This window comes from Sardina pilchardus, chromosome 12 (assembly GCF_963854185.1).
Source record: "Sardina pilchardus chromosome 12, fSarPil1.1, whole genome shotgun sequence".
In the NCBI taxonomy this organism is placed as follows: domain Eukaryota; kingdom Metazoa; phylum Chordata; class Actinopteri; order Clupeiformes; family Clupeidae; genus Sardina; species Sardina pilchardus.
In genome coordinates this window covers 18,589,667-18,614,892 of record NC_085005.1, presented here as the reverse complement: position 1 = coordinate 18,614,892, position 25,226 = coordinate 18,589,667, and the positions used below count along the sequence as shown (strand labels likewise).

Here is a 25,226-nt window from a genome sequence, read left to right as displayed (position 1 = left end):
TTTGAAGCGATTGAAATGGAGGGACGTCGAGTTTTTCAACATTGCACAAGCGACCTGGTGTGGTGAAAAATGAGGTGTTTTGAGATTGATGGAGTTGAGGCGTGGGCTCAGACGACTGTCGCCGTCAACTGGTTTCACAATTGTGACGGAGGAGGGAAAAAAAAGAGGCAATGACATCAAGAGAGAAATGGTGGCACATTTTGCCATCTCTGAGAACAGGTTCTACGATGCGCCTTAGTTAACGCATACTTCCTTAATCCACCAAAAATTGGCCTTCAGAAACAGCCTTTCTCAGTCATCTCTCCATTTCTGCATACAAGACACATTCTGTATGCAGACTAACCACCTACCATTTGGAAACACTGCTGCAAGGATAAATGACACTTCAAGGCCACTGAAATCTTTATTAAGTCAAGTTCAACAGATCACCATGCAGGCTACATGGTAGTCATCAGGTTGAAGTGGATGGGGCATTAATAGCCAAGATTTCAAAGGAGAGTTGGTCTCCAAATTGGAGCAATTTACAAAGACAGCTGTAATAATTACAGCTGTCAGACAAAAAGACAGATTAAGAGGTACCGGTATAAATGATGGTGAAATCCTGTCCGGTCTTTTTTGTATAGTTATGAGTCACAACCAGGTTATAAATAAAGCAGTGGCATTCCGAAGGGAGAAATACAATGGATTAAAGATTTTTAAAAAACCTGGAGAATTATACAACTGGGGCAATTATACAGTCAAATTCATCTAAATGTCCTCACTCAGAACAGTTAAGAGGTCCATCCTGGTCATTCATGAATTCATAGCAACCCTTTCTGAAGGCCTCAAGGTTCTTTTCAAGGCGTTCTGAAATGAGGTCGAGTAGAAACCACATTTACTTGAACGTTAGGAAAGACAGAACAGCATCCCTAGTCAAGATCTTTCTTTCTCTTTTTTTTGTCCTTTTTAGACTTTTTCTGTTCCACTACGAGCACTTCCTCCTCTTGCTGCTCCTCCTGCTCCTCTCTTTTCCTTTTCTTTTTCTTAGTTTTACCGTCTGTCTCCCCTGCTTTGATCTCTCCACTGTCCTGACTGTTCCCCTGGTCTGCCTCTACAACCTCTGGCTCCACTTCCTGCTCCTGGTTTCTCCTTTTCTTCTTCTTCTTCTTCTTCTCCTCCTCTGTGGAGATGTTCTCGTTCACCTCAGCGTCCTCCTGCACAGGCGTAGGTGTGGCACACTCCTCAACGACCGTCTCCTCCTCTTCAGTCTTCCGCGACGACTTCTTCTTCTTCTTCTTCTTCTTTTTCCTCTCGGAGGAAGACGACTGGTCTTGCTCCGCCGTCGTCTCCTCAGAAGCGACGGCGACGGCGACGACGGCCGCCTCCGGGACGCTCTCCGCGGCGTCTACCGTTCCGACTCCGCTCTGCTCATCGTTCTCCCTCCTTTTCTTCTTCTTCTTCTTCTTCTTCGTCGTCGTCTGCTGCTCCGTGTCGCTGACGTCGGGGCTGTCCACCGGGGTCTCGGAGGCAGAGGGTGTGGGCGTGCCGAGGCCGTTGGTCAGACTCGGAGCGGGGGACTGGACCGCCGCCGCCGCCGCTCCCGTGCGAGCCTTCAGCTGAGCCATGCGTTGGGCAAAGTACTCCTGCATGGTCATCGTGCTGGTGACCGTGTTGGACTCCGGCTCCTCCGGTTTGCTATCGGTCACCGCCACCTCCACTTCCTCTGCCTTGATCTCCTTCTCCACCTCCTCCTGTGAGTCTTGACCACTGCTGTCCTGCAGATAAAAAAAAAGAAGACTCGTAAATGTAAACTATGCTTGTTGGTTTGTTTGTTTGTTTGTGTATGTGTGTGTGTGTGTGAGTGTGTGTGTGTGTGTGTGTGTGTGCGCATGTGTGTGTTCACACTATGCATCTTCCCCTTCACAAACCTCAACAGGACTTAACAGAGTGATAATACAGCAGTTGAGGTACATGAACTATTAGCATGAAACGGTCACATTATTTTGAGTGCTACGTCTCGCAACACTAAGCACACTGGTTAATGACTTTCCTTCCATATTAAGTCTGAACATTCATCATCAATCTAAAAACACACACATAAAACACCACAGGAAGTTATCGCTACATAACAGCAGCGGCAACAACAACGAAACTCAAGGCCGCCGACGTGTGTGGCGCGAGACCCCAAAACCAACACAGACGCCGTGCTCTCGGCGCTTTTGCATTGAGACGTTGCAAATTAGCGCCGCCTAAACTGACAAGTGCTGAAATGACGAGCCTGGAATGGACGAGCCTGTCTGAGTGGAAAGGAACATCAGCTACTGCCACACCTCTCCACACAGACGCAGAGGCCCTGTAGCGTCTCCTCCCACACACTGACACTCTCGTACGTGTGTGCGCGCATACACACACACACACACACACACACACACACACACACACACACACACACACACACACACACACACACACACACACACACACACACACACACACACACACACACACACACACACACACACACACACACTCTCCACGTGCAACGTGCACTAAGGAAAACACAAGGCGAAGAAATAAAAGACTCCCGTCAGTCATCGACGGCCGCCTGCCGAGACCTGCTCGAGGCGCAGGGTGACATCACAGCTTTGGCTCAGGTGTGCTGAAGCTTAACGCCACGCTGAGATGGCAGGTAACGCTCGCTCCTTGAAGTCAACTGTCTCTTTTTAAAAGGCCATTCACCCTCGATTGGCAGCCGATAACAGCTGTGCAAGGCATGAGGGGAAAACTTGGTGTCCGACGAGCTCACACAGAAAAGGTGATGACACCACAACAAAAACAAAAACAAACCTTTTTTGTGTGTGTGTGTGTATTTTTTTCACCTGTACAACATGAAGGCATTCTGAGATGAGGACCTAACAGGAATTACCTCAAGACGCGAGCGCAAAAAAATACTGAGGTGTTTTAAAGCATTTAAAGGATTAGGCTAAATAGAGATGATTAATATAATCCAGGGGCGTAACTCACAAATCAGGATTGTGCAGATACACAGATAACTATGCTATGTCAAACCTGTAAACAACTCAGATTGTGGCCAGAGATTTGGCATAAAAGGTGGCATCTTACACGTCACTAACGGCACACATCTAAACTGGAAAATGGATTAATCCATTTTTGCAAGATCCTGACCAGCACCACCCATACCCTCCATCCTTTGTTTTAATAATGAGACTCGGGTCTCCATCTTTAGAGATGATTTGTCGACCCGTGTTTCCCCCACCGAGCAGCTCTCCTCCCAGCAGGAGCGGCGATGGCAGCGGACCGCCGCAGCTCGACGCCGCCGCCGCCGCCGCTCCGTAGAGCCACGGAGGGCTTTGCTTTAGATAAAACGGCGAGCCTCCAAACGCTTTGTCACGCCGCCCCGGCGCTCCCATTCGTCTTCCATTTGCTAATAGCCTGCTCAATGCATAATGATTTGCCCGTGAAGAATACCCACGCCGCCAGACCCTCCGAAAACAAGCCAGGTGCTCTACATTACATCGTTGACAGGCCAGAGAAGAGCATTTTTCACATCTGGTGGGGGTGGGGTGTGTGTGTGGGGGGGGGGGGGGGGGGGGGGGGGGGGGGGGGGAGGCATCAAGAGTACCTGAATAATAAGTGTAACAGAAAAAACATGGTGAGGTCCTATGCAAAACACAAAAGAGACAGAGGTAAGATGATAATCATCTGCCCGGGAGTGGCCCGCAGCCAATACGGAATAAAATCGTTTCAGTTACAGAGACAAGCAGTCACACGGGACCTCTAAGGGGCTCTTTGATGTACATTGTTTGCTTTGTGAATGCCTTCTGCTGGTTTTATTAATTACCGATTACTGCCTACTACTCTGGCACCTGGTAAGCCTTTTACTGCATTGGGGTTAGGTAGGTGGGTGGATGGATGGATGGGTGGGGTGGAAGGTTGATACAAAAAAAAAAACCTGTTAACGTCAGATGCTTTTCGATGATGTAGAGGTCCACCCTACCAAAGCATATCTTTCCTAAAGTTTTCAGACTCTTCTCAGGCTTCCTTCGTTAGAAAGATGTGGAGAGGCAAAAGAGAACTGCAAAAACCGCAGATGTAGGCTCATTAGAAGAAAATAAAAACTTTCCAACTTTTTTTCTCTCCTCCACCCCCCCCAAGAAAAAAAAAAAAATCCATACCCCTGGTTGTTGTACAATAGCATTCCCTCTGGTTGGGCTAAGGGGATAGAGGCTTTGCGGCTGATGGCATGGACAGTGCATCTCTGGGATTTGGCGTAATGGCCGGAGGGCATTTTTAGGAGTTGCCTGTGAAATTACTCTCCAGAGAGGGCCAGGGGAGAGGAGGGGGAGACAGAAGGAGTGAGAGAGAGAGAGAGAGAGAGAGAGAGAGAGAGAGAGAGAGAGAGAGAGAGAGAGAGAGAGAGAGAGTGAGAACAGGATAGTGGGAGAAAAGGAGGGATGGTGTAAAGTGGTGTGAAGAGGTAACAGAGCAAGCGATAGCGGGAGAGAGGGAAGATGGAGAGAGCGGGTGATAAAGAGAGAGAAAGAGAGGAAGAGGAGGAAGATAGAGCGAGACAGAGAGAGCGAGAGAGAGAAGGGAAATCCTCCTCATCAGAGTGGAGGTGGTGATTTTGTGTGTGGCTCCAGGTCTGTGTGCCTCTGGGAGCATCCATTAAGGCTTATCTCTCTAATACACAGCAAGAAGTGCTGCTGGTGGCAACACACACACACACACACACACACACACACACACACACACACTATGGGCCAGTTAGTAGGTCTGAACCACATAGGCAAACCATGAGACCTACAACAAACATCTGACAGCGTCCAAATCACAGAAGGTTGTGACCCCGAACAACAGAACACAAGATGACAAACCTTGTAAGTGTACAATATGATGAAGTTAACCCAAGCTGACAGCCTACTAATCAGGTTTTACAAGCCACATATCCAATGCATCCAACTTTCTAACTTGTCTAGGCTGTTTAGGCTGGCAGCATCATGCGGGTTCTGCTGTAAAACTGCCTCTTCTGTAGAAACATTAGAATGATACAGAATGACAGTACAGACCAGTTTTGTAACAAGCCTCAGATGGCAGGTGTAGGATGGCATCAAGTTCTAGAGAAGATTACTTAAGAAAGGCTTGCTATCAAAGCGTAGGCAAGTAATCTCACGCAAAAGCATTGGAGACTGAAGATCAATTTACATTGCTTGCACCTTGCAAAATCCTGAGACCTGCAGTCTTCTGATTTGGTAGTGATGTTTGCTTACAAATACCACCAAATGGTAGACACCATCTGAAGGGATCACTTTAAATAAACAAATGAAGAAATAAATAAATGTTTGCAAACTTTTTCCTTTGTGCAGAACAGCATTTTTGACATTGATGGGCCACCAACCAGTTTAATCACTTCTAATACTCAATACCAATGCTTCCAGTACAACTTCCGTAGCAAAATGCCACCACCACCTTACCCTACACCATCCAATACACAGCTATTGAGTGAGTCAGGTTGCCATTATCACCTGCCCACCACCACCACCACACCCTACACCATCCAATACACAGCTATTGAGTGAGTCAGGTTGCCATCACCACCTGCCTACCTCCTCCTCCTCCTTCTCCTCCACCACCACCACCACCACCACCTTACCCTACACCATCCAATACACAGCTATTGAGTGAGTCGGGTTGCCATCATCACCTGCCTACAACCTCCTCCTCCTCCTCCACCTCCTCCTCCACCACCTCCTTCTCCTGGGTCTGCTGGCAGAGGCCAGGCCCCAGGAAGAGGATGCGTTCCCTGCACCGCATGCGGCACGCAGATAAGCCTCCTGAAGCAGCAGCCACCACCGGCTCTTTCCTGCCCGCCCGTCGCTCCCCTGGCCCAGGAGAGGAGAGGGAGGAGAGGCAGAGCAAGGGGGCCCCCCGGGAACAGGAGAGGGGCCTTTACGGGCCGGAGAGAGAGAGAGAGAGAGAGAGAGAGAGAGAGAGAGAGAGAGAGAGAGAGAGGGGGGGAGAGAGAGAGAGAGAGAGAAGGGGAGGAAGGGAAAGAGGTGAAAGAGAGGAAAAACAGAGAGCGGGAGAAATGGAGAGAGAGGGAGAGCGAGAAAGAGAGATAGAGAGGGAAAGGGAAGGGAAAAAAGAGAGAGAGAGAGAGAGAGAGAGAGAGAGAGACACGAGGGGGCGGAATTCAAAGGGCCCTTTTCTGAGGCCGCTCAAAAAAAAAGAAAGAAAACAGGACAATGTCGCCAGCAACAGCCCAAAGCAATAAACACTCGGAAGGGAAGGCTGGCGGGGAGGGCGAGTGGGAAGGCAGGCGGGTTGGGGTGTTGGAGACTGCGTTAACGTAAATGTGTCTGGTGGCGTTTCACAAAACGTAAGCAATAGAAGGGGGGGGGGGTGGAAGGTAGGAACTTGCTGCGGTTTGCATCACTGCAAAAACAGCCAATTTCATCAACAGCGTGATAAAAAGGTCTCCTTCTGCCTTGTTTATGTCGTGGCATGGTCTCTTCGCCTTCTATGCATTGCACTAGAGACGCCTACCATGCTGAGAAACATGATGCACTAAAAACCTTAGAGAGGGCATTGATACGGACTGTTCAGGCGATTAGTATTAAAATAGTGCCCCTCGAGGCAAAAGTAAAATAGATAGGGGAGAACAGACACGCATGCATTTAAGACGAGAAGGAGGCTTCTCGATATCTATGATTAAACACGCTTGTAATATGTCTCAAAAGAGACTCGGGACACATAACGATGCCGAAACAAGAAGGCCCAGGGAATTAGTGAACAATGACTTCTGCCGGGAAGGGTGGCATGTTAAGTTGAGTGCACTAAATGCCGATGCTTCATTGTTACACGTCCAAACACAACGAGGTCTACTTTGTACGTGCCAGTAACTCCAAGCCCATATCATCCAGCGGGAGAATATAACCCATTACAGGCCAGAATGCAAAACATCAGCACAAGAAAAATCCTAACCCGACGATAGATCACACACACTATTATACAATCGTTAACGATCTCAGAACGGGAGTCTTCCCATCCGTTTTATTTTGATATTGGTCAGCAAGGGCCTTGTGGCTAATTTGGCCCACAGCGAGTTGCAAGCTGAAATGCAGATTAAAAACACGGTCGCACCGCGGCCATTACCGGCTCCCACCGATGGATAATATCGGAGCGATATCGGGCGGCCCGCTAATTACAGGAGCCATGCTCTCATTGTCCTGCCACTATTATAAATTTGGTGGTGGCCTGGGTCTATGGATCGGGGCTCCCGATTACCCAGCTGTCCGTCCCCTGATGAGGGGGAAACTGGCGGCAGCGCCATCCTTCACCGGAGCGAGCGTGGGTGGACAGCCAAACAGGTGGCTCCCGTGCAAGGCAGCGCCACAGTTCAGGGTGGCTTGTTAAAAAGGAAGAAAAAGAAAAAGAAAAAGCGAGCCCGCAGCAAAGTACAAAGGCTTTCCCCTTCAACAAGACAGCTCCTCAAACACACGAGTTGTTGTTTTCTTTTTTTCTCGCTTTTTTGGTTCTTTAAAAAACACGTGCAATGTATGACAGATTGGCAAGTCACTGTCAAGGAGTGACATGACCCATGCCTGTAATAGCTTTACTCAAAGAAAACAAGCTCTTTTAAGACAAAGCCTCTGAATGGGGCAGGCCAAGATTACAACAGCGCATTGTTGCTTCCTTTCACAATACTATTTGCTGAAAAAGGTCAAACTACAAAATCTCAATGAAAGAATTGCGAGGTCAACAGATGCATTGGAAACCTCCTTATCTTTCAAAATGTGCGGGATTGAATTATTTTTGTAGAGGTAACAAATGACTACAAGATTATGCAAAGGGCAGGACCGAGCTATGTTTGCTGTACACTGAAGTCTGTGCCCCCCCCCCCTTCCACCTGCACCCACCCTCGCGTTGTCGTCCTGAAGATGGAAGACGCACCGTTTATTTTCGCCGCCCGTGATTTATTACACTAAAAAGGCAGTGATTAAATGCAAAGCCCAGGCCTGCAAAAACACCGCCATGGCGCTTGGAGATCTTTCGGCGCAGTTTAGCTCGGCTTCCTCGGGCAGTAATTACCTTGCCAGGGCATTCCTGCCTCGGCTCGTAGCTAAGAGACAGCCATTTCTGTTACGCCTCCACTGCCACACACCCCCGCCGCCAACCACCCCCCTGCCTGTGTTTTTTTTCTTTAATGCTAATCTGTACATGTCAGCGCATTGGCACAGTTGGACGACTGTAGAATGACTTGCCAAAGATGAGGATGTGCGTGTGCGTGTGTGTGTGTGTGAGTGTATGTGTGTGTGTGAGTCGGGGTTTGTGTGTGTGTGTGTGTGTGTGTGTGTGTGTGGGGGGGGGGGGGGGGGGTCATTTGGCTTGTTTCTTTATTTTCTGTGGTGGCGGCAACGTGCCCTTGTCAACGGGGAGTGTGTGTCTGTTGGGGGGAGGCTTGAAATTGAAGGGAAGACAGGGGGCTGCACTTTTGTTTGAGGCAATTAGGTGTTACCCGAGAGCGAATTAGAGTTCCCCTGGCTTCACAACAAACACAGGACCTGCTAGCTAAGGTTACCGCTCGCCACCAACGGGAACATGTCAAAAACCGCATCATGCTCCCATAGCACCCGCTAAACATTTCTACACAACAGCTCAGCTCAGCTTTGCATATGACAATTGATTCTTTGGCCAATAAGTTTTATTTTAGCTCAGAAAAAAATGATATATATATCTATACATACACAAAATGTTTAAATGACTCAAAAATGACATTCACACCTCAATTAGGGGTAGGGTTGGGCATCATTCAATTTGCATAGATTCAGATTCTGCTCATCAATTCGGGTTCCTATCGTTTCATCATTTTGATTGCCAAAGGAACAACTATTTTCTAGATAATAATGTGTCTTTATTCCAGAAATAGTCTGTTCTAATCCTGAGCTGAACATTCAAAAAGAGAATATTTATTCACATGTATTCTACTGATCCACAGACATATATGCATTAGAAGACTAAGGCCTTAACGATACATACGGATCACCTAGAGCAGCTATCTAAAATAACTGCTGGGCCATGTTGTTTTGGACAGTTTGAAAATAAGTGTGTTAACTTGTCTTTTTTTTGCTATAATAAATTACCATTGAGGTAGCGAATTATTGGGCAAAACTCAATTCAAAACAATCAAAAGAAATTGATTTCAGAATGTTTTCATATATTTTTTTACCAGTCCCGTTTCCAGTTTTCGGTTTCTCATTGATTCTACCCTATTCTAATATATCGGTTCCAAACCCTGGGCGGGGGGGGTAGGTCGGTTTTGCATCATCAGCAGATATTCAGTCCCACCCGGACGACGACCAGACACCCAAGCGTCTTCTCCACCAGCGAGCATCCATCCATCCACTCCCACACACACAAACCTCAAACTCCGTGATTACCTCCAACCCCAACCAAATCAGCCCCAAACACCTCTGCCACATGTCGAGTGGTGGTAGTAGGCCTATGGTCAATTACAACCCCTCACACACACACACACACACACACACACACACACACACACACACACACACACACACACACACACACACACACACACACACACACACACACACACACACACACACACACACACACACAAATTTTAGTGCTGACGGTGGTTAGGAGGAGAGGGGGACTCTCCCCCCCCTCCCCCCATATGTCTCCGTAGCAGCAGCAGTGCAGTGCGGCTGGCCCCTGACGTGCCATCCTTCATGTGGGCGGCCGTGGGTGGACGCAGGGCCACAGGTGCCCGGGCTCTTTGTGGCTCTAGTGGCTGTGGGAGTGGGAGAGGGCGCTGGGGGTCGTGCCAAACCCTGGGCAGGGCACGGCACGACACCACACGACACGGCGTGATACGGCGCGACGCGGCGCAGTGGGGTTGTGTTGGAAGCCTGAGAGGGAGAGTGTTGGAGGGAGGGGATGGTCTGAGATTCTGGGGGGTGCTCCGATGGAGCCCCTTAAAGCTGGTCCAGGTCTGGAGAGGACCATCCGCTGGACCGTTCTGTGAGTATTGTGTGGAAATTACTCTGAAAAAAAAACACACCTAGCTAATGGGATTTAAGTGAACACTGAATCATTCAGTAACACATAACGTGAAAAAGATCAAAGCGGAATGTCTGGAAGGAGCGCACGATAAAGGCCAAATGCCTCCTTTGCGTTCTGCCCTTTTAAAAGGATGTTTTTCATCCATTAATTATAACACAATAAATACAACATTAACTTATGTCATTGAGTATTATTATAATATGAAGTATTAGTACTTCATCTGAACTTTTACTTGTGTGAGTGTGTATGTGACTGTGCTTGAGTTCATGCATACAGATGGGAAATATTAATTTGCAAGAAGATCTACGGTTGCATATGCCATGCTGGATTGGGTTGACTTGGCATTCTAATTGGCAAATCAATGAGCAACAGGTTCCTGTACTGTTCTCTATGGTCAGGTAAGTCTCTGTAAACTGCTTCTCAAAATTAATGGGATGTCAAGGAGCATGTTGTTTTAGGGAGAAGGGGAAAAATAATTGAAATTCAACTAACCAATTTCAGTCCACCAGACAAACAATAGTACAAAAATGTCCCCTAACTCGAACATGTTTATACAATTTCAGACAGATTCTTTCAAAGAAAAAAAAAAAAAGTATATGGTATAATGTCAAGCCAAAACTGTTACAAACTTGCAAATGAACTGAAACGTTTGACAGGCATCCACAAATACAGGAAATGGCAAACGGGAAGAGAGTCAGTGAAAAGGGAAAAAAAAAAATCACACGCGCACACACACACACAAACACACACGCACACAAGCACACACGCACACACACACACACACACACACACACACACACACACACACACACACACACACACAGGCGATCCAGCATTGACACGACGAGCCGTGGGTAAAAAATGACTAAGTTTGGTTGATGTATGAAGCAGGCGGGAGTCCATTCATCAGCGGGCCCCTGAGCGCTCGCCCCGGCCAGTCCCTCAAGTGGCGGGCCGCGACGCTCCCCTTTTGACTGATTAATTAGCCAATCAGAAGACATTTTTCACCGGCGGCAGGAGGGTTTATTTCAGCTAATGCCCGGGCCCCTTCCTAACAGACTCGTTCCAGCCAAGTCGGCTCTTTCTTGCCGGGCCGACGACACGGAGAGAGAGAGAGAGAGAGAGAGAGAGAGAGAGAGAGAGAGAGAGAGAGAGAGAGAGAGAGAGAGAGAGAGAGAGAGAGAGAGAGAGAGAGAGAGAGAGAGAGAGAGAGAGAGAGAGAGAGGAGAGGAGAGGAGAGGAGAGGAGTGTGTAGGAGTGTATAGGGGGTGGTGGTGGTGGGGCATTGAGGTGGGGGGTGAGGGGAAAGAGAGAGAGAAAGCGTGTGTGTGTATGTGTGTGTGTGTGTGTGTGTGTGTGTGTGTGTGTGTGTGTGCGCGCGTGTGTGTGCGCGTGTGTGTGTGTGTGTTGTGTGTGATAAATCAAAACCTTTCTCCACCCCTGCAGCTCTCTAACTAAAGCCCCTAAGGAGAAGCGACAGAGAGAGAGAGAGGGAGAGAGAAAGACAGAGAGAGAAAGAGAGAGAATATGTGTATAACAGATAGCACTGAAAAATGAAACTGCAAGAGTGTATAAAGCAGCCGAACAGACAGAGACAGGGTGCGAGTGAGATAGAGAAAGAGATGGAGAGATAGATAGAGATAGAGATAGAGATAGAGAGAGAGAGTGTGAGAGAGAGACACAGAGAGAGAGGGGGGCAAGAGACCAAACACTGGAACTGAGACGCAGTAACAACAGTGCAACACAGAGACAGAAAGAAAGAGAGAGAGAGGGAGCAAAAGAGAGGCAGAGAGAGAGCGACAGAGAAGAAAAAGCAAGGGAGAGAGACCAAGAGAGAGAGAGAGAGAGAGAGCAAGAACGAGAGAGAGACCGAGGGCGAGAGAGAGAGAGCGCGAGAACGAGAGAGAGAGAGAGAGAGAGAGCGCGAGAACGAGAGAGAGAGAGAAAGAGAGAGAGAGAGCAAGAACGAGAGAGAGAGACCGAGGGCGAGAGAGAGAGAGCGCGAGAACGAGAGAGAGGCTTCAGACTTCGGGGACCCCCAGGGGGCATGTGGTGTCCAGGCCCAGTGAGCAGGAGGCCGCGCCCTGCTGGCCAGACCGGGAGTGAGTCCCCAGCAGCAGGACGGGGCCGGACCCGGCTAGGAGCAGTGACCAGCGGGCACTCGTCCTGTCGGCCAGTGAGTAATGATAGTAAGGGGGGGCTGGTAGAGGTCGGTGTGTGTGTCTGAGTGTGTGTCTTTGTATATGTGTGTGTGTGTGTGTGTGTGTGTGTGTGTCTGTGTGTGCGCGTGTGTGTCCGTGTGTGTGCGCGTGTGTCTGCGTGTGTGCGTGTGTGCGTGTGTGTCCGCGTGTGTGTCCGCGTGTGTGCGCGCGTGTGTGTCCGCGTGTGTGTGTGTGTATGCGTGTGTGTAAGTGTGTAAGTGTGTGTGTGTGTGTAGGTGCGTAGGAAGGGGAGGAGATATCAGTGATGGATCACAGGTAGGTTCACAGACAGACAGCTGCTGCGTTTGCTTGCGAGTACGTGGGGTTGTGAATATCTAGAAAGCGTGTAGTTTGGGTATATGTAGAGTCTGTACAGTATCTAGTGTGTGTGCAGTCTATCTAGTATTTGTGTGTGTGTGAATGTAGCGTGTGTGAATATCTAGTGTGCATACAGTCTATCTAGTGTTTTTACGTATGTGTCTGATCTGATCACAGGTAGGCTCAGGTAGACAGACAGCTGCTGCAGCTACAACATGGGGGCTGGATTCCTAAGGCACCACAACCTATATGCCTCCCTCATCAAGAGGGAATTGCGTGATGATTACTTCCTGGTTCCTAAACTGTACAGGTAAGGTTAATTCCATTCCATTTCGAAAGCTGAAGACGACTAGGTCTCCAGGATTCCACTCGAGACACCTTGAGACAAAATCCGATTTCACCTTTTCCCATTAGTTGTTTTTTTTTTTTGATCGTCTGGTACAGGTATGAACAAAGCGCTGGTAATCACCTTGAAGATGAAGAGGAGAACAGGAAGAGGCCAGAGGCCTGATCTGCTCCCAGGGCCCAAACAAACACCGCTGCCTTTGATCGTGAGCCAGCCATGTATGAGACTCGGAGAGGAGGGGGGTGGGGGGGTAGAGAGACCGAGAGAGAGAGAGGGAGAAAGAAAGAAAGAGAGAAGAGAGAGAGAGAGAGAGAGAGAGAGAGAGAGAGAGAGAGAGAGAGAGAGAGAGAGAGAGAGAGAGATCAAGAAGGGGGTTCCTGCTCCTCCAAACCTTGAGGTGATGGGCTGTGGGTATGCTGGGGCAGTATGGATGAGGGGTATGTGTGCGTGTGAGAGAGTTTATGTTTGACTATTTGGGAGAATGTGGTTATGGGAGAAAGTGTGTGTGTGTGTGTGTGTGTGTGTGTGTGTGTGTTTGAGTGAGTGAGAAACAGAGCTTATTTATCATGTTACGTGTATGTGTATCTGAGGAGGGATGTATGTGCATTAAACGTGTGTGTGTGTGTGTGTGTGTGTGTGTGTGTGTGTGTAAAACAGTGCTTATTTATCACTTTTGTGTGTAGATGTATCTGAGAGGAGATGTGTGTGTATTAAACGTGTGTGAGACTGAGAGTGTGTGTGAGAACTGGTGCTGTACCTTTACGTGAGAGGCAAACAGAGAGAGCATGTTCGTGCTTGTATGCGTGAGACAGTGTGTGTGTGTGTGTGTGTGTGTGTGTGTTTTTGTGTATGTACTCCTGTGTGTTTGTGTGTGTGTGTGTGTGTGTGTGTGTCTGTGTGTGTGTGTGTGTGTGTGTCAGGGAGCACTGTGACGAGAGATAAGAGGCTGGCAGGAAGCTCACGGGAGGGAGGAAACCCCTGGTGAAGGAGGTGGGAACGAGGACGGCCAAGACCTCCCCAGTGCGCACGCACGCACGCACGCACGCACGCACACACACACACACACGGACACACACACACACTCAGGCCTGTCTCACGTCGTACTGAGAACGCACACAACACTACCTACCTGCCTGCCTGCACAATAGCTGACCGGAGGGGGTGCTGGTCCTCGAGGGACCTACAGAGTTATCTTGGGCACCGCACCGAGTCTGACCAGAGTGAGGAACGGACTCTACTTCAACGGTCACTTTCCAGTGTCTGGTTCTGATCGTGGAACCACAGAACTGCAGAACGGTGTACTTCACGAGAAAGCTTACCAAATGATGGACATTAAAGAGGGTCAAGACTTAACTTTTGAGAACAGTCGTGGAACCACATTAGCCACATTCATCACAGTGGTTGCAGTGTTTCAGTTCAAGATGCCACACGGTAATAAGCAAAGAAGCTGGCCACCTTGGTCTGTCGACACAAACACATGCACACAGAGAGCCATATACAAATGTGAGCATGTGCATGCCTGCATGTGTGTGTGTGCGTCACACATACACAAAAACACACAAATTACACACCCACGCATAAAAAACACAAACACACACACAAATTACACACCCACGCATAAAAACACATCCATTCCAAACACAATCACTGCTGTACACACACACACACACACACACACACACACACAAACACCTCTCACACTCTCGCTCGCTCACTCACTCTCTCTCTCTCTCTCTCACTCACACACACACTCACACTCACTCAAACACAAAACACAAAACACAATACCCCTCCACCCCCGCTCCTCCTCTCTTTCCTCCCCTGGTCTAAGTGCCCTTTCTCTGGCTGGTCCTGCCAGCGGTCCGGGCCACTGGGCCTCTGGGGAGCCCATTGTGATTGTGCTCAGATCGGTTTTCGATCCGGTCAATGAAGTCCCTCCTGAGCCGCGCAATAATAAAGCCAGGCAAAAACGATTAGCACCAGAGAGCGGGCGAAACAACAGCGAGAGAGAGAGGAAGACAACAACCACGACACACACACACACACACACACACACTCACACAGAAAAAAAAAGAGAGTCAGAGAAAGCCGGGGGTGGAGAGGAGAGGGACAAAAAAGAAAGAAAAAATTAGTCCACCTGCATTTCCAATTCTTTCTTCCCTAAAGCCAGGGACTGGAGAATGGGGGGCTATTGTGATTGTGGTCCGATGGGCCCGTGGACCACGAGTGTGTGTGTGTGTTTGGGTGGAAGGGGGCTGTTTTTGAACACTGTGGCCCCCCCTAAGCTCGAGTGTCCAAGAAAAGGACAGCCGAGAACCAGAGCCATGGTGTCTGCTCTCGTCATGATATGGGATGCGTGGATTCTGCCCAATGGCAGAAGTCCGCCAACCACACCTGGGCCATCGGGGGGGGGGGGGGAAGACACCCAGGTGGTTGAACAACTTGAGGGAGACACTGAGGCGGAGTAGGAGGAGAAGACACGGCGCTAAGTTCACGCTGAACTACAAATGGCAAAAGGAGTTCAGTCACTTTGTCACGGCAAAAGCCGCTGACTACGAGTCACTGACAAGCCTTGAAACAACTTAATGACGGACATGCGAGCATCAAAAACAATGTGGGTGTGCTGCTGATGTTTTTTTTATTTCTTTCTGCATGACCTCTTACTACTATACTTGCTGCGTAAGTAATTAGTGATGGTAGCCGTCAGTGTTTGCTTTAGGGAAGCAGGTAAATCCTGTTCACGTTAACGAGTCAATCATACTGTCAAGATATAATACACCGGGAGACAGATAACCCATATACCACGTCTATGACACTCGCTTGGGCATATCGAAATTCCATTTCAACTGCCAAAAATATCAAAATCACTGACCTGCTCTCGGAAAACCGAAACATCCACCCGAGCACCTAGCAACATCCCCAACATAAACAATGCTAAGCGTACTGAAGGTGGGTTGGTAGGACGTGAAGGGGGCAAGAGAGATGACAGTCTTTCATCGCGGGGTAAGTACTGTTTACGACCACATACAGAAGGCACCGACTGGAATGACTTGAATGGGAGCGCGAAAAACAACACTAAAAAGGTGGCGGGAGATTGCCCGAGACGTGAACGTCTTTACTGCAGCGCAGTCATGCCAAAGCCACACAGCCATGAGTGATGACAATACGTGCCAAATCAAACCGCAAAGAGAAAACTACCGCCCTGACAGTCTTGAGAAAAATGCCTTCGCTGGAATTAAAACAATACAAGCACGGCTCCAGCTGTGGCGCGACTGGCTGGGGCACCTGCATCGTACGCCGGCGACCCGGGTTCGATTCACGCCCCCTGGTCCTTTCCGGCTCCCACCCCTGCTCTCTCTCCCATTCACATCCTGTCGATTCTCCACTGTCTCTATCATTAAAGGCATAAAAAGCCCCAAAATATACTTAATTTTTTTTTTTTTTTTTTTTAAACAACACCACAAGCACACCCCTGCAGTAAGCCAAGAGAGAGGCCTCAGTCACCACCTAAGGGCCATACCAGCGTTTTGACCATCTGAGCAGTCAACTGCTGTCGTCTGCTAGGCCCTCTGTTGGCACCGCGGTGAAACGGTCACGACTAAATCCGACGCCGTCAACCTGTCCCCTCCAGGACTGATGATTTTACTGTGGCAACCTTTTCGGAAAAGTTTCAAAGCAAATCTTCCGGGGATTTTTTTTTTTTTTTTTTTTTCCCCAGAGTCATCATGAACTCACAGGGGCCAGACTTAAGCGCTTATTACACCCCGAGGCGTTATGTCTTCGTCGAGATTGGGCCTCGACGGAACATTACCTGATATGACTGTTGCTCTGAGAAACAGCTCAGGAGGCAGAGATGGAAAGAGGGGGAGGAGGTTCAAGCTGGAGGGAGGGAGGGATAGAGAGAGAGAGAGGGAGGGAGAGAGGGAGAGAGAGAGGGAAGGAAAGACTGAGGGAGGGAGAGCAGGGCTAATCCTTTAACAGGATTTGGAGTGCTCTCTCTCTCTCCCTCTCTCTCTCTCTCTCCCTCTCTCTCTCTCTCTCTCTCTCCCTCTCCCTCTCTCTCTCTGCCGCTTTGGCCTGTGCTGGGGTGAGGCGATGCACGCTATGACACGGCTAATCGGGTGACCGCAGGACGTCATCACGTGACCTCACCAGAATCAGCCAGCCTTGCTTACTGCAGAGCCAAGGTGGGTGAGGATAGGTGTGTGTGTGTGTGTGTGTGTGTGTGTGTGTGTGTGTGTGAAGGTATGTTAAGAGTGTATGGGTGTGTGTATGTTTGTGAGGGTATGTTAAGAGTGTAAGTCTATGTGTGTGTGTGTGTGTGTATGTGTGTAGCAAGCAGTCATTACTTCCAACTCCTGTTTGCCCTCTCACCCCCACCGTAGATTATACCCAACTAAGGAGCTCAACGGTGCCCAGCTCTGGAGTTTTGGCTTCCAAAAGACGCCACTTTCCACAGCGAAGAGGGAGGGTGGTTTTCAGGGAGTGCTTTGGAGTGTTTCAAAGTGTTTCCCTTCCTTTTTTTAGTTTTGTACACGGTGCCAATGTCACGTACCTCATCTTGGTCTCTTGATGGCTTTGACCTCTTCCCAAAGATGCATGCCAGGTCAGTTTCACTGCGACTCGATAGGTCTTTTCCTGAAAGAGAAACAAAAGACTTTATAAACAACAACAGAAAAAAACACAAAGCTTTCACAACACTCTTCCCAAAGAAAAAAAAACAAAACATTCTGGCCTTGATTAACTTGATTATAAATCTCCCGCGCGTTTCTAGATCTTTCTATAATAAAGTCTGGCAGAAACTCGATGAAGAAACACGCCAGTGTTGTCAGCTGTTGATTGCTTCAACGCTCACATGCCAGTTGCTGATTGATGGAGGGAAGGCCTCAATCTAAACAAATGAGACATAACTGAAGTAGGCAGTTGTTTTGAACTTGGGCCGAGAGGAAAGGTGTTGGAGAAGCAGCAGAAACACTGTGGGTGGAGGTGAGGGGTCGGGGGGGGGGGGGGGGCAGTGTTCTGTGCTGCCACTGCCACTGAGGTAGCTTTTGGGGATGGGGGGGGATAAAACAGCCAATAAAAGAAAAACAAACGGAGCAAGAGAGGGCTCCACCTCAACTCCCAATTTATTTATTTTTCTTTCTTTCTTTCTTTTCTTTTTTTTTCCAGACCCTCAAAGGCTCCAGGAGCGGCTGGCTGTCCGTCTCGGCCTCCCTACCTCCAGTCACACTCGTCCAGCTGCATCCTCTTCCTTCAACCCGGCTCCTGATAACATTTGGTTATTTATTGCTTCTAGGCCCCCCCCGCCACCACCGCCTAGCCCTCCTCCTCACACACACACACACTTTTTTTCTGCCTGTTTTTTCAAAGGGCGCCTTTGCCTCGGCCTCTGCCTTACAAGCTCACCAGAAGAAGGTGGGAGACGGAGGGGAAAAAAGAGCCAAGCTGTCCAGGGAGGGTCAAAGTGGCCTAAACAAAAAGCCTGGGTCATGCAAACTATCTATTGATCTCAAAGGAGTTCCAACATCACACCCCACCCCCCACCACACACACACACACACCGACACACACACACACACACACCGACACACATACACACACACCGACACACACACCTCAAACCAGAAATTGGTGTGTGTGTGTGTGGGTGGGTGAGTAAGTGTGTGTTTGTGTGTGGGCGAAATCTTGACCTTCTCACACATAAACAGATGAACTAACGAGTGAGCAAAATGTAGATTCCAGTAACACCTATCCCTTACTCTCTTTCGCTACTCCATAATAGGCCAGCATAAATGGCTGGTGGCCAATGGAAGGCCCCGGCCTACCCTGCACTGCTGAGCCGAGGGAGGGCAGGTGTTAAGGGATACCTGTGGGGGTAGGGGTGATGGTTGTTAGGGTGACAGGTGATATGGCAACCGGCGCAACTGAATGCGGGCCAAACCAGCTTAGCAAAATCACAGAGACTTTCAGGAGATCGACGAGCTAATCTGACAACCAACAAACTAATTGGCTGCCATCCAAGAAAAAAAAGGGCCAAGATCAAACGTGCTCCCAAACGACATGGAAATTGTTGACAAATAAAGCGGTGGCTGTCAAAAGATTTTGCAACCGTCCCATCTTGTTTAACGGAAGAACTGATGGGAGTCAAACGTTAGGACATGCTGTAACAGTTAGCCTGTATCCGTTACGATGAGGCATCAACACTTCTAAGGGTGGATGAACGAACCACCTGGAAAAGGGAGCGAAACAGGCCACGTGATGCAGGGGAGTGCTTGATATTCTGCTCAGTTTGTCAGTTGATGAATAGGCAGCCAATTAAAAATGGGTTACTGGTTTACACACGAAAGAGCAAAGGACTGGTTCTGGGAAGGCTCATGCCGTTCCACAGAGACAGGGAGGCCCTCAATCAAGCCATGGGTCAGCCACGGCCGGATCAGATCAGAAGCAAGAGCTAGAAACAACAGAATGGACTTTCTTATGCAAAAAATAAGCATCCTCACTTGTGCATTAATTACACTGAACAAATGTCACCAAGGTTCCCATTGACGTGGGAAGTGGAAGGGCTACGGACGGGCACTATATTCACTTTCTAAAGTTCCTGTTCTATGTTCTGTTCTACCTTTGAGTATAAAGGGTATATCTCTGATACATGTCCTAATAAGCATCACGCACATGTTAACCTCATGACCCAAAAGCTGGTATTTGATGGGTATGGAAATGCCATCTCAAACTGGAGCCCTGATAGTCCGCTTACTGGAGAAGGATTACCGTCTGCTTCGGAAAAACCATACACAGAGCTAGCAATGCCATCACCTACCCTTGGCAGTAACAGAAAGCAAGGCATAAGTAGCATCTGCCTACTGGCAACCTCTTCATCTTCACATGTAACCGGTTTAGCCTGGATAAATCCATTACTCGCATTAACCTGGCAACCGTCGCCCAGGGACGGATATTGCAGGCGCAAGCCAACGGAAGGACAACTTGCGGCGTCGCAGAGCGATGGCTGGTAACCAGGAGAAATCCAATACCACGAATACGCCCTCAGACTCGGCCACTGAAGGGGGGAAGAGGACGCAGCGGCGGTGGTGGTGGTGGTGGTTGAGGTGACAGCAAAGTATACACAGCAAGATAAGACAAGACAAGACAAGGTGACTCCGCCCGGTGGAACTTGTCCCGATCGCAAGTCAGCGCAACTGTGTAGCTCCACAGATCAGAGCAATGTTCTGACATCCTCATCAAGACCCCCAGTCAGAGACAGAAAGACAGTTAGACAGACAGACACAGAAAGACAGATGGTTAGACAAGGAAAGATTAAGAAATAATTCTGTTGAGCCCAACATGTAATGTGGGGATGAAAACACACTGGAAAAGTAACACTCAACTGGTGAAGTAAAATACTGGCATAGGATTGACTCCGTGCATGGGATTGACTCCCTGCAGGCCTGCATCCTCTACAGTTACTTAACAGCCTAGGGGTCTGGGGTTAAATAAAAGCCTTTTTAACATGCATAAGGCAAGTGGATTGGAGGATTTATCTTCCTCACAACTGTTATATCCTATTCCTACGTGGGAAAACAGAGTTCACTTCATGCAAGTGAGGCGGAGGTGTCCGAGGAGTTGAGCTGAGGTCACGGAGCCGGGTTCAGCGGGGTTGTCTGGGGACAAAGCCATCCCACCTCTCCCACCCAGCGTGAAGTTTGGGTCAGGGAGCATCCATCCTATCCACCACACACACACACACACACACACACACACACAATCCCCATCCACTCAAAAGCCCCTCTCCTCTCTCTCTCACACTCACAGAGACGCACAGAGCTTTTCCTCTGGCCTGCTAAATTAAGATCACAAAAAAATCAAGGCGAAAGGGGGAGATGTCGTTGACGGGGAGCGTCTGGTCCCTATCTCCGAGGCCCATCAGGCGGTGATTGAGGCCATTTCGTGCACCCAAAAAGCGACCGTCCTCGGCCCGCGCAGGAAACAGGAAGTAGTGCTTTTAAACGCGGCCTTTTTCTTTTTTCTTTTTTTTCTTTTGGTGGTTGTGTCCTTACCGGGTGTGATAAGGGACAAGCACACTTTCCCCCACATTCCATACCGCTGTGGAAAAACAGCTCGGCAACGTGAAGCAACATCAAGTGTTTTTGTTCATGATAACCACAGGGAGAGATGGTATCAGTGACCACAGCGAGGAGCTGTCTGGAAGTCTGGAGCTTTTGTAGACACAACTGAAAGTCTCTGATCTGCATGACTCAGGTAATTAAAACATGGCGGTATTCCCATATATTAGTCAACTCCACTTGCCGTAAGTGACCTAGTCCACCTGGTCAAGAGCATATGACCTGCCTACTACCTCATTCAGGAGCATGAAAGCAAATGACCGGGTGAGAGCCCCCTCAACTCCCTATATATTAGTCAACTCCATTTGCCGTAAGTGACCTAATCCACCTGGTCAAGAGCATATGACCTGCCTACTGCCTCATTCAGGAGCATGAAAGCAAATGACCCGGCGAGAGCCCACTCAACTCCCCAGCTCCGTCTCAGGTCAGCGGTTAAGCTGACCGGAGAGCTCTGACCCATGGCCGAAGAACGCCATGGTTACAGTGGAGCAGCAGACCAACCGCTGGAAACCAAAAGGAGGATATCCACGGGTTCACTGAAAGCTTTTGCAACACCACCTACAAGCAAGCACTGCTGATAGATGGAAAAGCACAACGTTTTCACTGAATTCCTCTGTTTGATATTAAACTAATCATTAACTTAATGGGTACGATCAAGAGCATAACAGAGATTTGAGGAATTTCATCATCATGATTCCCAATGACATGTTTTAATACTTTCATGCGACTTATCTACACAATATCTGAAAAATCATGGAGGTGCTTCAAATGATCATGCAACACAGGACTGCTGCCATATTCTACCCTTTGTCATCATGACAGCTAATGTGTCACTGCACAACAGTATCGGGTCCTATAGGTAGGAAAACATCTGTGCCTGAAGCCATCAGAAATGTACCTGACGGTTACGCGTAATTATCTATTTTTAGATCTTCAGAGCCCGGACCCACGCCGGAATTCCAGCACAGAACATGTGAACCTCAGTCACATGCTCATGAGCATCATGGTTCAGGTAGTTACTACATCACTGATAGCAATAGAATTGGAGGTCACACACACACACACACACACACACACACACACACACACACACCTCTCTCTTGGGGAAGTCCAAGAAGCACTTCACAATGTCACACTCACCTTTAGTGAACTTCATGTAGTGGACCCTCTTCCTGGACGACTTGGACTTCTGCTCCAGGCTGAAGTTCTCCTGTTTCTGTTTCTCCTCCTGTGCAGGTTCTGCTATTCACACAACAAAGTGATGACATTGCTTAATACCTATTCAATTAAAGATTTCAAATAAAAAACACACACTGAATTATCAGTAGCCATAGGTATAAGTATAACTACATCATCCCTCTATCCACTAAAGAAGTTGTCCTCATAGTCTTAATGGATAAATGAAAGGGGCATTATGTTGAATAGTTGAATTAGTATAAATAATAATAGGTCCTTATGTCATTCTCGCACTTTGCCAGAAACACACAAATGTTCAAGGAATCTCAGTGAATGTTAAAAGGTGCAACAGCACCACCTAGTGTATGAATCTACAACATGGATGTAGAGATCAACAATTTGTTATCTTTATATGAAGATAGCAGAGACATAAGCATTTGTGTCACATTAATTACCTTTGGTGTCCTGGCCATGACAGTTGTTGAGATCTGCCAGAAGCTGATTGAAATCGTCCTGATGTGCAATCCAATTATCCTACAACAACACATGCAACATAAATAACCCACAAGGATTGTCAGCTTCACGCGTTCACTTAACACTATTTTCAGTTGCAGTCAGCAATTGTGAAGGAAGTCACTTTGTTTGTTTGTAATATTTATTAGCAGACACTTTGGTCCAAAACAATATGCAGTATATTTTAAGCAAAGACCAAAGAACACAAACCAGGGGTAGCTTACCACTCCCTGCAGTATTAGTAGAGCACCTCCAATCATGGTTTTGTTTTTGTTTGGGGTAGGGTGACCAGATGAGAATGCCAACTCATAGCGCTTTAACAGTGCGTGTAGTCAATTCTTTCCATAAGACTTGTTGCAACGCTAATAGGCCTAGCCTAGGCTACTTAAAGCCAAAATTATTTTTATTTAGGCCTCTAGCCTCAACTAAACTGTCAGTCATTAAAGAAACATAATGAATGTGTTGTTGTAACTTTGTGTGAGCCAGGCATCAGAAATTTTCATTTTATACGACCAATCACTTCTCGTGGCTGCTTCCACTTTCCCTGTCCTCGCGGTTGCGACTTGCGCACTCGTTTGTGCTTCTTTTAGCTGCATGTTTAGCTGCCTGAGCCTCCATGTCAACAATGAATTAAAATGAGCTTATTATCAATTTGAGCGAGTAGGCTATGCTGCACACATATTTTTCTAAAGATACATGCAATGAGCAGCCAACCTTGAATGAATAGTTTTTAATGTATCAGACAATAACTATAGGCTACTCGAGACTGCTATAGGCTATCATTTTCGGGACAATTAGGGCAGGATTAGAGATTTGGGACAACTGCTTGTATTTTGTGACTGTCACAAATTGTTCGACACGTCTGGTCACTCTAGTTTGGGGTACAGGCTGCCCCTACTTTGCTTGTTTCCAGTTTTAGGAGCCTGGACTGACTATAGAGACTAGGTTTTGTTACAGAGTACCCTACTCATGGATGGGCAGCTAACAATCCTGGGGACAAACATTACTGCTGAATGGTACAAAAAATGGAGTTGAAATCGTGTACAACCACAGACTGCACCTTTAACGAAAGGTTTACTTATGTGAGTGACTAACATCTTAGATCTTACCTCATTACTGGTGCTGGTGCCCAGACCAAGGCTGTTGTTTTTTACTTTCACCTTGATGTGTTCGGTGGATCCCTGCTCGGTTTTTCCCAGTCCCTAAAAAAACACAAGAGAAAGGCAATTGCACTCCCCGCTTATGTTGCCATCACATCAGAGCGGCATCACACTAACTGTCACGCACTGTCACTGACACGTGGGTTGTCAAAACATTAAGCAACTGGTAAGCATACACATTGTTCTACATATCATATACGAGTTTGAGGAGGCTGTGCGGTATAAAGCCTACCTTGCCTTTGGACCAGCCCATTCGCTCCAGCATCTTCTGGCCGAATTTGGAGTCATCCTTACTCCAGGCGCTGTTCCTGGGATCCACAGACCATTTCTGCTTTCTGCGAGCTGTTGACACATTGAGGTTAGAATGTAGCTAGGCCTATTTGTTTACATATGTATCTGAAGTTAAAAACAGAGCAACGACGATGTCCATGCAACAACGCTTTCAGGTCGGTCAGGGAATTTACCAACATTTAAAACCATTAAGTTACTGTAGAAAAAAAGTTCTGCTATAGGCAGAACTAGCTAGCGTGCTAGCTGACTAGCTGACCCAAGAACGTGTTTCAGTCGTGGTCGGGATATGTCAATTGATTTTAAAAAGTACATATTTCAAAATTACACCCACATTCTATCTCTATGTGAGACACTATAATGTTACATTTTGTTATACGTATATCTAATCTATATATCTATCTATCTATTATACAGATATAAAACTCACGTTCTGCCAGCATGGCCATCTTGAGGTCCTTGAACACATGAGGCGATGCACGACGGTGCCCTTGGCTTTGCCTGTATACAAATAAACTTTAACATAATTCTTACCAAAGAGGAGACGGGTGGTAATTTCGCATTTTATTTTTACATTATAGATATTAGATTTCTACCAATGAGAAATATATCTGATGATTAAATGAATATGAGAAATAGGTTGTTGCTGATCCGAAGTCATATGTAAAAACACCAGGGGGCGGTGTAGTATCATTGTAGCGCCCTAAATTAATGCAGAGCCCAAATCATACGGATGTGTCTCCCTCAAATAGGCTACACATCATGGCCTTGCTTCGAGAGGTTAATGAATTGAGAAGTGTTGTCTTGACTTTACCTGTGTTGGAAACTGAAGTCATCTGCACAATGATGACTAAGGTGTCATTTATAGCCTAGTACAAAATGCGGTCTAAGACAAAACAATAAACCATCCCCAAATGCATCCTATCTGTAATCCTGTGTTGCATAATTAATTCAGTCATGAATTTATTTTTGGACTGCCTTTCTCACCATCTTTGAACAATTTTAATGGCACATCATAGTT

The 25,226-nt window shown here is 47.7% G+C and overlaps 1 protein-coding gene across 2 annotated transcripts; it reads right to left on the bottom strand.

Moving 5' to 3' along the window:
• Positions 1-389: 389 nt before the first annotated feature.
• pinx1 (PIN2 (TERF1) interacting telomerase inhibitor 1) lies at positions 390-24,683 on the bottom strand. Of its 2 annotated transcripts, none has more exons than XM_062550391.1 (7): positions 24,636-24,683; positions 24,150-24,259; positions 23,867-23,959; positions 22,700-22,778; positions 22,209-22,310; positions 17,507-17,589; positions 390-1,754 (listed from the first exon to the last, which is right to left on the bottom strand). In XM_062550391.1, the coding sequence occupies exons 1-7, from the start codon at positions 24,652-24,654 to the stop codon at positions 909-911; spliced, it is 1,332 nt and encodes a 443-aa protein (XP_062406375.1). In that variant the 5' UTR covers positions 24,655-24,683; the 3' UTR covers positions 390-908. The 2 variants fall into 2 exon arrangements, with proteins under 2 accessions (XP_062406375.1, XP_062406376.1); XM_062550392.1 differs by having other exon boundaries at positions 22,209-22,307.
• Between the last annotated feature and the right edge of the window lie 543 nt (positions 24,684-25,226).

What these genes read in the sequence shown, in the direction of transcription:
- pinx1 (XM_062550391.1), bottom strand. An exon ending in GCACCAGCACCAGTAATGAG is followed by an intron (nt 22,779 to 23,866) that starts GTAAGATCTAAG and finishes GTGTTGTTGTAG; the next exon opens with GATAATTGGATTGCACATCA. An exon ending in TCATGGCCAGGACACCAAAG is followed by an intron (nt 22,311 to 22,699) that starts GTAATTAATGTG and finishes TTGTGTGAATAG; the next exon opens with CAGAACCTGCACAGGAGGAG.